At 40.7% G+C, this 12,626-nt stretch overlaps 1 protein-coding gene across 1 annotated transcript in view; it reads left to right on the top strand.

Annotated features, from left to right (window-relative positions):
• The first annotated feature begins 1,097 nt into the window (after positions 1–1,097).
• The window catches only part of DIPK2A (divergent protein kinase domain 2A), a 29,038-nt gene continuing 17,509 nt past the window's right edge, over positions 1,098–12,626 (top strand). The window contains exon 1 of the mRNA XM_023215369.2: positions 1,098–2,278. Within this exon, the coding sequence (XP_023071137.1) occupies positions 1,622–2,278 (657 nt within the window). The 5' untranslated portion in view covers positions 1,098–1,621. The remainder of the gene's footprint in view (positions 2,279–12,626) is intronic.

Raw genomic sequence — 12,626 nt, forward strand, 5'->3', positions numbered from 1 at the left:
ACTCAGATGTTTTAATAACGTATCAGGAACCACCTATCCCTCAGACTAGAAATCACTTCTCATTTTAACTATTCTAGCACTAAAAGTGAAAAGCATGATAATAATGTAATCTGCTGGCGCTACCCTAAACAGTCTGGGTCCCCTAAAACTTATCCCTAAACACAGTGCTTTCGTGCGGCATCTGCACCTTACTTTCAGTCTGGGGTGACTTGAGTCAACATAACCCTGTGGAGCGCCAAGCAGCCCGGCGTCCCCAGGGCTACCGCCAGGGCAACGCTTCGCGGCCCGCTCTTCAGGGACCCTCAGAGGCGGCGCCTGGAAATCCGCCTCGCGGAGAGGAACCGCAGGGCTCCGGGGCCTGGCTGTGGCAGCCGGCGGGGAGCAGAGGCAAGCCTGGCAAGCTCTTTCCGGCTTCTTCGTGGCGCTTGAGGCACACGTCCTGGCGACACCAGGCCGCGTCGATACCCCTTCATCCTATTTTCCCTTTAGGACGTTGGCTTGAGAACTTTTTTCTGTGCCCACTCAGGAAAATTTTGAATGCTTTCACACATACAACCCCAAAGATGAAGCTCCAACCAGCCAGCCACCACTCGCGCCTTTCCCACCGTGTCCCCGCAGGCCCCACCCCCTACCGTGAGGCGCACGAGCTGGGGGGAACACAAGCCCGGTGGGGCACTCCCCGGCCTCGCCCCGCCCCCAGGCGCGCAAGCAACCCATATAAGGCGGGGGAAGCAATCGCGCCAGCTCTGCCTCCGCCTCGCGCGCCGTTCGGAGGAAAGGAACTGCAATAGACTTCCTCAGTTCATTCTTATTCCCTCCTCCCTTAAAGGGCCGTTTCCACAATGGTAAAAGGCAGGCACCAGTAAACCACAATAATCAGAAAAGATGACTGTATCTAAGAGTCTTTCTGAAACCAGAAACCGCGAGTTCAGGCCCAGACTTCAAGAGCCCGAGCTTCGCCCTCACTGAACCGCCCTCACTGAACCGCCCCCTCAGCCGCTCCCGCGAGCCCGCGCTTACGCTTTCCGGGCGGCGCGCAACGCGCTAGCTCCGCCCTTCTGGCACCGCCCCCGGGCCCCCCTTTTCAGTCTCAGGAGAGCCCACGCGCACAAGCAAGGGTGTGCGGCTCTGGGACGTGCGTTCCCGCTTGTGGATGTGAGACATCCCAGCTCCTCTTCCCCTTCCGTGAGTCCCTCCTTTCCTCGTAGACCCCACTCGTCGTGGCTGGCGGCTGCCGCCGCAGCTCTCGTGCCAAGCCGGCAGTGCGCGTGCGCGCGGGCACGGGCGCGCGGCCGTCGGGCCCCCGCGCTCCCTCCCCCTCCCGCTCCTCTATAACTTGGCTGGCTTGGAGGAGGCGCCGCCGGAGTCGGAGGGCGGGGAGCTAGGAGGAGGGAGCTCGAGAGTTGTGGAGACTACTGACTAGGAGAAGTCGCAGCCCGCTCAGGCCCGCGTCTTCCCGCTCCCCGTCTTCCTCTCTCACACACCTACTCCGCCCTCCACCCCAGCCCCCGCGCTCGCTCCTTCTCTCGCCCGGGGTTCCTGCCGGTAGCTCTCCGGGTCTTGGCGCGGCGGGGGCGCCCCGGGGGTGCCCTCGCCCTCCCGTTGCAGGCGGGCGGGCGGTATGTGGCGCCTGGTGCCCCCGAAGCTGGGCCGCCTGTCCCGCTCCCTGAAGCTGGCGGCGCTGGGCAGCCTGTTGGTGCTGATGGTGTTGCACTCGCCGTCGCTGCTCGCCTCTTGGCAGCGCAACGAGCTGACCGACCGGCGCTTCCTGCAGCTCAATAAGTGCCCGGCGTGCTTCGGCACGAGCTGGTGCCGCCGCTTCCTCAACGGGCAGGTGGTGTTCGAGGCGTGGGGCCGCTTGCGCCTGCTGGACTTCCTCAACGTGAAGAACGTGTACTTCGCGCAGTACGGCGAGCCCCGCGAGGGCGGCCGCCGCCGAGTGGTGCTCAAGCGCCTCGGCTCGCAGCGCGAGCTGGCGCAGCTCGACCAGAGCATCTGCAAGCGGGCCACCGGCCGGCCCCGCTGCGACCTGCTGCAAGCCATGCCCCGGACCGAGTTCGCGCGCCTCAACGGCGACGTGCGTCTGCTCACGCCCGAGGCGGTGGAGGGCTGGTCGGACCTGGTGCACTGCCCCTCGCAGCGCCTTCTCGACCGCCTGGTGCGCCGCTACGCGGAGACCAAGGACTCGGGCAGCTTCCTGCTCCGCAACCTGAAGGACTCGGAGCGCATGCAGCTGCTGCTGACCCTGGCCTTCAACCCCGAGCCGCTGGTGCTACAGGTAGGCGCGGAGCCAGGGCGGGGGGCGTCCTGGGAGGGGCCGCGCGTGGGAACCGGAGTCGGGAGAAGTGGTTCCGCCCGCGCTCGCCGCCAGTTCGGACTCGGCCGGGCTGGGCCAGGCTGCAGGCTTGGGAAGGGGCGGCTCCGGGGGAGCCACGGGGCTGTGTAGGGAGGCCGAGGGCGACCCGGCTGATGGAGAGTATCCTCTTGTCACCTAGATTTGGGCGCATTTCGGATTTGACTGCGGATCCTTCAACGCCAGAGGGAGTGCGTCTCTTAACGCTCCCCAAAATGTCTCTACCGCGAGTTTCCTTCCGCTCGCTTCCCTGCCTTTCTGCTTTTATCTGCCGGGACTTGCACGTCCGCGGCGCAGACTGTTCACGAGCCCTTGAACCCTTTCTTAGTTCTTCTGAAGTGTTTTACACCGCGTTCGCACTTCTTTTCTGGCGCTGGTGGCTGGCCTGACTTCGGTCTCAGAGTCTTTGTTTTCCCTCATTTACCTGGCAGTCATTTGGACAGCTAATTCGGGGACGAGTTGGGGAGGATGGAGTCGGAGAATGGGATAGTGGCCGGGGTGGGGTTAATCCGGGAGCCGAGCTTTGGGTGGGATTAGAATCAGAGAAACAGGAAAAGTAAGGCAGCGTCGGACTTGGGGCTGGGAGGGCTTAAGGCCAGGAGGACATTTTCATACTGATCCTGTGACCTGCCCTATTCATCTGGTAATCTAGTTGAAGGGAGATGAAATATTAGGCCAGAGCGAGTATCAGGGAAGGAGGTTCTTGCCTTTCGCCAATTGCGTTATTTGCTTTCGTCTGACTTTATTCTGAAAAGTAATGTGTCTTTTAGGGGAATAGGATGGAATCTTTTTACTGGTGACATCAGAAAGAGAACGAAAAACAAAAACACTGTTTGCTTTCGGAGTATTTACTTGTTTCTGCACATTCCCACCCGGCTTCAGTGCGGTGTCCTTGAACAGTGATTACAGCTGTGGGGTTGTGGTTTCTCTTGCTGTCTGCAGGAAAAGTTATCGTGCTCCTTTCCATGACAAGAGAAAAAAATGATTTAAAGTTCACAAGTAATTTTGGTATACTTCACATTCTTTCTGGGTTGCTAAGAATGTCACTGAGGGCTGGAGGGTTTGTACAGGGTGTTTTTTTTTTTGTTGTTTGTTTTTGTTCTTTTACTCTAAAATGCATTAATATGAAAGTGTAGATTTATTTATATTACTTTCTTTTCTCACGCTCCACACTGTCCATTTTAGCCAAAAGAAACCAGCTTCGTTTGATTACTTCAGCCAAATAATGTAAAACAAATATTTTGCCTGAAATGAAACTTTAGTGTGGGTCTTAGTAAATTTCAGGACATCAGAGGCTATGTGTATTGTGTTAATTTTAAAGTCAGAGTGTATTTTAAATACTGCTGTATCTCCTAACTGAATGGATGCATAAAACTGGTTAAACTTTCCGTGAAATTTTCTTTATTCAGTAGTTCCCAAACTAGTCAGTCTCTAAAGGTTTAGCCTATATCTATTATGTAGATACACTTGAACTGAAGTTTCTCGTTAAGCTATCTTTAAAAAAAGAAAAAAAGCCTTGTTTATATTAACAAGGTTGGTTCATGGAGATTGTGTTAGCAATTTGCTGAAGTAGATACCCGGACAAATTCTCTGAGACCCAAAAATTTAGCAAGGAGCTATCTTAGTGTAATATACATTTACTGTACTTAAAATGCTGGCGTCCCTACTGAAAGATTTTTTTATTAGGTAATTTTGAATAGTGGTGTACTAGTAACAACTAATAGTAGAATTGATATTTTAAGAGCATTGTGTAGCCAGTTCTTTGTAAGTGTAGTCATAGCATTGAATTTGAGAAACTTTGGCATCTGATTTTACGCTAAGGTAAATTTGTGCTTTCTGCAGGAAGGTTTTATATTTTTTTAAGTTTGAACTTATCATGGCATTCTCAATTTACTTTGTAGTTGAGATAGTGTGCTTGTATCTTGTTTTCTGTTTAACTTTTCCCTCAAACTTACTCTTTATCTCTTCTCATCTTTAGTGTTGAAACAGCCTTTTTTGAAAATGCACACTTATTTTCTTATATATGACACATAATGGCACAATTGTTCTGAGTGGGTAAGTAGATGGGCCATAGGATAAGAATTTGTTTTTAGTATGTGATGAAACATGTCTCCACATTTTAGAGTGTGAGATTTGTAAATTACATTTTAAATTTACACAACCCAGTTCCCAAGAATAGTACTAATACTAATATATGTGTTATAATTATAGCTAATTACGTACGGTGTAGTATAATTTAGGGGTCTTTAGTACCAGCCAGTCATATAGGCATGTTATCTTTTTAAAACTGGATTAACAAGCAAGTAGAGGAAGAAGATATTTTTAAGTAAGAATCTTCGTAGAGCTGCTGCTTTCTTTGTAGAATCACTTGATCTTTGGTAAAAGCTAGTGAATTTACAAGTCTGAACAATATACTTGAGGACTGATGATTGTATAAAACCACCAAAATGGAAGGTTTCTCAACATTCTGTGAACAAGTACAAAGGTTGCTGTACAGTAAGTCAAATCATGATGTTCATTACCTTTGTTATCTAGGAAACTACATTTTTAGTATTTATACAGATTTCTATAAAACTGCTTAAAGATGTTTACAGTAATATTGGGATATTAATTGATACTTATAGAAAAACTCAGATTTGGCTGTTTATTGCTTCATGTATTAAAAAAAATTTTTTTTAAGAGAACAAATGTTTTACAGCTTGAAGAGGAACTCATTTTTTTCCTCCAGGAGAGGGAGCTACTTGTCGAATTTTTGGATAGCTGGTGACAAACTAGATTTTTCTTACATTGTCCAAAAATTAACAACTTCAGGGGGAAAAAAGTCTTCGAACTGACTTCATCAAAGTATTCTTAACAAAACTTCCAGTATAGTAAGAATGCTTCAGTATAAGCATGTAAAAATTTCTTTTGATAAGGTGGTTAAGAAAGAACTGAAATACTTATGAATTTAATTCATTAAACTCACCTCTTCTGATTTGAAAAAAACAGTACAATTTGAAGTTGCTATTATGCCTTGAAAGGAGAGGTGAAAGATATTAAGTGTCTGTAAGATGTGTACACACGTACCTTATCTATGTAAGGCTGTATAGATTTGTAATATAAATTTCTGCATATGAAATGGCTTGAGAATACGGCTTTCTTCCTATTGTTGGATAGTTTCACTAGTTTGCAACAGTTTACTCATAGAATTATTATCTTCAAAAAAAAGTTTATAAACATCAAGCAACAAGAGAATGCTAGTAGTACCTTTATCTTCTGCTCTAATACCCTCTTTTTTTTTAATACTTTACTTTACTAAGAGGTGTATTTTAGTGTCAAGTATACTGTAAGACTATGGAGAAAAATGGAGGAGAGGAACTATATTGATTTTTATATTGTGTAAATAGGAATCTTGGAGTATTCAAAAATTGAGTTGAAATAATTGGCAAGACGACAAGTTATTGTTGATAACTTTTCTATCAGTATTTGTATTTCACCTATTGAACTTACAGAAAGAGACAGAGAAATGCTGTCTGGATTTCTTGAAGTTCAGACAGAATCTCTGACTTTATAACCTGGATGTAGTGAAGATGGTCTTGTTTGTAGGAAATGGAGAAAGTTCTTTGTTTAGGAGGAAGAGCTGGGAGTTTTACTATTTGTGGAACTTCATTTGCCTTACATTTTCTGAATCATGATTTTAGTAGGATTTACTTTATTTTTATAGTATGTGACTATCATTAAGCTATGGCTTTTAAGCTTGTTTTTCTGTTCTTGTAAATGCTGTAATACATGCAAAGCACTTCACGTAGTATCTGACAAATTGTAAGCATTCCATAAATGTTAGATATTGAATAAACTCAAGGTAACTTTAACTGCCTGGTGCATTTGATCAGCTGTTTTGAAGCTCATGTGGAGTATGGATCACCTTAAAAATAACAGTGATTTTGAATATCAACCATACTTTATACTGATTTTTGTCCATTTTTACTTTTTTTTTTTGTAGAAAACTTCCAATTTTTTTTTCCCCTTAAAAGTAATTTATATAGGGAACAGCATATTTTTTTAAGTTCACTGGTAAAAATAGAGTTTTTGAAGTAAACAGAAGATTATTTAGCTAATGGTACTTTAGAAAAGTTGATAATTTTTACTATTGGACTCACTCCCCTCTTTATAGAATGAAACTATTGGAGATTAGCTCCTTTCAGCCCCAACATTCTGGGGCTTCCAAACTCTTGACTTGAGAAATTTGAGTTTTTTTTGTTGTTGTTTTCTTTTGAACTTGACTTTAACGAGTGGGTTTAATTAAGCTCTTCTGAAAGGGGATTGGGAGTTGGATGCTCTCTTTCAAGCCTTTTTTCTTACCCCCTACACACATGAAATCAGATTAAAACAAAACCAAAACCAAAACCTTCCTTTAAGGGGAAATATGTGGAGTTAAGGGTAGCCAAGGATCTTGTGAGGCAGTAGTCTGCAAAAGGATGTTCCAAATTTTGTCTCAAGAGTTTCTTTTCAAACAACAGCTTAAGGAACCACCTACTTCTCCTTCACTAGCTGTTTCTTTAGTTACTGTCTTCCTAGATTTCGGCTTCAAAACACATTGGAGATGGTTCCTGGTAGAGCAGTTTTTAATCTAGTAAATTTTGTAAGTTTTTGGACTTTTTGTGGCTTTTCATCTGAGAGTCCATTGACAGTACACTTTTGATTGCCATTCAAGATAATCAAACAAAAATAATAAAACAATTCTGTGTACCTCAAGTCCAAAAAGGGGATGGGGACTTTTATTTTAAAAAGACCCTAGAAACAGGTAATCACCCTTAAGAAAGCATCACTTCCGAATCAGTGGAGCAAAGTCATTTGGCATCCTGGTCTAGTTTCTGGACGTATCCATATCTTTTGACCATTCTGAATTTTGTCCCTTATATACTTTTGTCTAGTCTTTGAACTATTCTTTATATTTCCATTGCATAGGTTAGCACGTATTCTTCACACATGTTGGGAAATAGAAAGCTTGTTTTTATAGGTCTTCTGGACATGGGTGTCCAGCTTCCCAGGGGATTGTCAAACTGGGTTTTATTCTGTTTTTCTGGTTTGTGGTCCGTGGCTTACTTCCTGTTTTTCTGTCATTGCTGCTGACTCTTCACAGAATGCTGACTTTTTCTTTCTTCACTTTCACTCATTACTTATACATTAAATCATGGCCTTATAATTTAAGTCTTTCATTTTTCTAATACACTTGATGAACTTTAGTAAATAGTTGTAAAATGACTGAAAATTATTAGTGTAAGGTGAGGTTAGTGTAGGTGATAAGTTGTCTGTGAAATTCTTGGGAACTCTTTGAATTTATAATCAAAAGAACTGAATTTGTGTGTTCATTTTACAATCTGTGACAAGGCATTTGGATTGAAAAGATGGAAAAATGGCCCTAGGAAACAAGTAGCTTACTATGTAGGAGGTAGGTACACAAGTGACTAATTAATACACAATCCATGTAATATAATAAGCCCTGTACAAAAGGTGTATATATACACTGTCATATGACTCAAGGAGGGACATCTCATTGTATATTGATAGGAATGGTACCAGGGAAAGTTTCAGAGGTTTTTGCCAATAGATGGAGGTGGAGAGTGGGAGGAAGGGTGGAGGAGACAGTCTTGATAGAGCATCCAGTTCACATTCTGTATTACCACAAAGTTGTTGGATGGTATTGAGCAAGTCACTTAATGTTTCAGATTCTAAGTTTTTTTCATCAGTAAAATGGGATTGTTAATACTTACTTAACAGGATTGTTTTAAAGATTAAAGGAGAAAGGATTATTCAAGTAATATCTGTTAAATGTTTTCAGCTGTAAAGCTTTTTTTACAGTGTATTATGTCTTTGAAAATCAGCTTATTCCATTTTTAGTCAGCTATAATAGTTAAAAGTTCTTTAGTACATTATGCTGATGTCTGTCTTAGAAATGTAAAAATCCTACTTTTCTCATTGCAGACATTGAAATGTCACCGTCCTTACATATACATACATCATATGTACCTATTCAGGCTATAATTTTTTAAGAATAGTAGTTTAAAAGGGGGTTAGGGATTTGTCTCATATGAAGTATACTGAATAGAATGAATATGGTAGGAAAGAGGGTTTAGATAAGGATTAAGAAATAAAAAGCAAATAGTTTCTTTTTTTCTCTGTAAATCATTATTATAGTTTAATAATTCTATTTAGTATGTTTGTAAATGGTAGTACAAAAAAACAGGTTAAGTCTGGAACTTAGACAGAATCTTAAAATATTTGTAATCTGAAGTAAGTATGATGCTTCAGTGTCTTCTTTGTATTTTTTCTTTCTAACGCTTTTTTTGGGGTTTAACTCTGAAGTGAAAAGATTTGACAGTAATTATGTGGAATTGGTTAATAGTGCCAGGAACTGATCTGTACACCCTTGGGACACAGTAAGGGTCAGTTGAGACTAGTAAACTTACGCATATTTAAAACTTGTGAACAAGTGATTTTTTTTTTTTTTTTTTTTGGTGGGGGCAGCCTTTCTTAAGCAATTGATTCTTAAAGATAATGTATTTCTGCTAAATTTAGTTTTTTAAAAATGTGTTTTGACATCAGTTTCCAATTTTAGATACAGCTGTTGGACATGATATTCAGTAAAATAACACAACTTTACTATTTTCAAGGCATTGCTTAATATTGTTGGAATTTGAGGTGGGTGGAAAATGGCATTCAGAAAATTATTTCATGAAATAAATGGGACATATGCTAGGACTTTAAAATCTTGAAATTGTTAAGCTTCTACAGTATTTGCCATGGATTTTGGCTGCTATTTAGCAGTATAAATTAAGAAGCTAAGATCTTAGAGAAATTTTAGCAAAAATTCAGTAACCATTAAATCATCCCAGTAATTTTACTATATCTCCCCCTCCAGACAGTTCACCAAACTGTGAACACATTAGTCTATCACCAGTACAGTTGACTAATCTTTATGAACAGCTGTTACAACATGTGTGTTCCTACAATGGGATTTCATTCAAATCTGGGCTTTAAAAAATAATTTTAAAACTTAAGTTAGCTCTTTCTTTCTTTTCTGTCTCTCTGTCTTTTGACGATATCTCTCTCTGTCACCCAGGCCGGAGTGCAGTAGCATGGTCTCAGTTCACTGTAACCTCTACCTCCCGGGTTCAAGCAATTCCTGCCTCAGCCTCCTCAGTAGCTGGGATTACAGGTGCACACCACCACGCCTGGCTAATTTTTGTATTTTTAGTAGAGATGGGTTTCACTATGTGGGCCAGGCTGGTCTTGAACACCTGACTTCAGGTGATCTGCCCTCTTCGGCCTCCCAAAGGGCCGGGATTACAGGCGTGAGCCACCGTGCCTGGCTCCTTTAAGCATTTTCTATCCTTTTGATGACAATACTTTGTAAGAGTGTTTTCAAGCTTACACTTTTTAATTTTTTTGTAGAAATGCCAGTTATGTAGAAAATCGATATTCACATTTTAGATTGTATGTTTTATTAATAGTTTCTTTGAAGTTAGTTTGTTTTTACTAAGAACGTTCAACTTTAACAAAAATCAGTCTTGCATGGTAACACGTCTCTTGGTCTGTATTTTCTCTCTTAAGGTCAACTGCAAAGCTATGTTCCTTTTAATGGAATCTTATGAGGTAATGAAGTATTATAAAATATATTGTGTAAAAGGAATTTTGATCTTTTAAATTTAGTATACAATATTTTTGGTCATGTAGGAGAAAAATGAATGCAAGCACTTTTAAGTAGACTCTATTTTAATCTATTAGTCTCATGTCATTTATTGTTTGTAAGTAAATAAAACCAAAATGTATTCGTTTATGTATCTTTACTCATATATTCCATGTCCACCTTTTTCATGACTGTGTTATGGCATGATAGAATGAAATGGCCTTATTAACCTGGCAGGATGATGAATATTGATCAAAGGGTATTATTGTGATATTTTAAAGGCTTGGTTTTTAGAATAAATATACCACAGCATACTGTTTGATTTCAGTGTGTAAGATAATCTTGAACATTAAGATTTTGACATGTGTTTGTTTTTGCATGACATACATATAGACCACGCTGTAAAGCCTGTGTTGAAGATTTCTGTTTGATTCTGTAAGTCCCAACATGATCTGGTCCTTGCTTCACTCTCCAGATTCCATTACCTCAAGTCATTTCTCCATGCATTTCACTGCAGCTGCTTTGGTCTTTTATTCATTTCTGAGAAGATTTTCATGTGCCTAAACTGCCCCATCTCCAGTCTGCTTAATATTAAACTCATCCTTTAGGTCTCAGCCTAGGTGGAGATCACTTAGGGTAAATAATCAATCTTACATTATTTTTCCAGCATAATGGCTTCTGGAATGCTGCTATGTAATATATAACCTGTTACCTTTATAAAATCTGAAAAATTCTTAAACAGATGGTAAATAATTAAAAACAAAAGCAGAAACAAAAAACCCCAAAAAGCCACCCCAAACTAATACAGTTTAACTTCAACAGAAGTATATTGGCTTGAGGGGGGTTGTATTAATCTATCTTTTGAATCCATTTTGACTCTTACAAAGGTAATTATAGCTTGGCCTAAATTTGCTTCTTACTACCTGTGTGACTTTAGGTAAATCATTTAACACTGTACTAATAAGATTGAACGGGGTTTACAATTGAGGTACTGTTAAACTCTAAATTTCTTTGATTTTACATTTATTTTATTGATCACATAAAATATTTGATTTTGATCTTGGTAGATTATAGGTTATTTCAGCATTTGGAATTTGTTTTGTGCTTATCAGTAATAAATAAAAAGCCAGTTAAAATACTGTGTTTATGTGTGTACATGTTTCCAGTTTTTAAATTTCTTGCATTTTTAGTGCTTGTGGATGCTCTCTACATTTCTTATAACATCAGTGGTTTTAAAGGTTTAGTGACTAGTCTATATATTTCATTATGAATTAGAAATTACTAGAGCTCAGTAAAGATGTTTCTCTAATTTAGTGATTCTTCACTCTATTTGGAAGGGGGTTCATTATTTGTAGATGCCGTTTTAGTAGGTGTTTAGTAGGTGCATGAAAATAAGCATATCTCTTGATGAATGTCTGGAATTGTTATTAAAAAATTTTAAATAGGGAAGGGTCGGATTACCCACAAAGGGAAGCCCGTCAGACTAACAGCAGAATCTCTCTGCAGAAAGCCTATAAGCCAGAAGAGAGTGGGGGCCAATATTCCACATTCTTAAAGAAAAGAATTTCCAACCCAGAATTTCATATCCAGCCAAAGTAAGCTTCATAAGCTAAGGAGAAATAAAATCCTTTCCAGACAAGCAAATGCTGAGAGATTTTGTCACCACCAGGCCTGCCTTACAAGAGCTCCTGAAGGAAGCACTAAATATGGAAAGGAAATACCAGTATGAGCCATTGCAAGAACATACCAAATTGTAAAGATAATTGACACTGTGAAGAAACAGCATCAATTAACGGGCAAAATAACTAGCTAGCATCATAATGATAGGATCAAATTCACACATAATATTAATCTTATATGTACATTGTGTAAATGCCCCAATTAAAAGACACAGACTGGCAAATGGGATAGAGTTAGAACCCACCAGTGTGCTGTATTCAGGAGACCCATCTCACATGCAAAGACACACACAGGCCCGAAATAAAGGGATGGAGAAACATTTACCAAGCAAATGGAAAGCCAAAAAAAAAAAAAAAAAAAAAAAAAAAAAAAAAAAAAAAAAAAAAAAACAAAAAACAAAAAACAAAAAAAGCAGGGGTTGCAATCCTAGTCTCTGATAAAACAGACTTTTAACCAACAAAGATCATAAAAGACAAAGAAGGGCATTTCATAATGGTAAAGGGATCAATGCAATAAGAAGAGCTAAGTATATATACTTGCATCTAATACCAGGAATACCCAGATTCATAAAGTAAGTTTTTAGAGACCTACAAAGAGACTTAGACTCCCACACAATAATAGTGGGAGACTTTAACACACCACTGTCAATATTAGACCGATAAACAACCAGAAAATTAGCAAGGATATTCAGGACTTGAACTCAGCTCTGGACCAAGCGGACCTAATGCACATCTACAGAACTCTCCACACTAAATCAACAGAATACACATTCTTCTCAGCACTATATTGCACGTATTCTAAAGTTGACCACAGAATTGGAAGTAAAACACTCCTCTGCAAATGCAAAAGAATGAAAATCTTAACAAACAGTCTCTCAGACTGCAGTGCAATCAAATTAGAATTCGGGATTAAGAAATACACTCA

The sequence above is a fragment of the Piliocolobus tephrosceles genome, chromosome 2, assembly GCF_002776525.5.
Source record: "Piliocolobus tephrosceles isolate RC106 chromosome 2, ASM277652v3, whole genome shotgun sequence".
NCBI lineage: Eukaryota > Metazoa > Chordata > Mammalia > Primates > Cercopithecidae > Piliocolobus > Piliocolobus tephrosceles.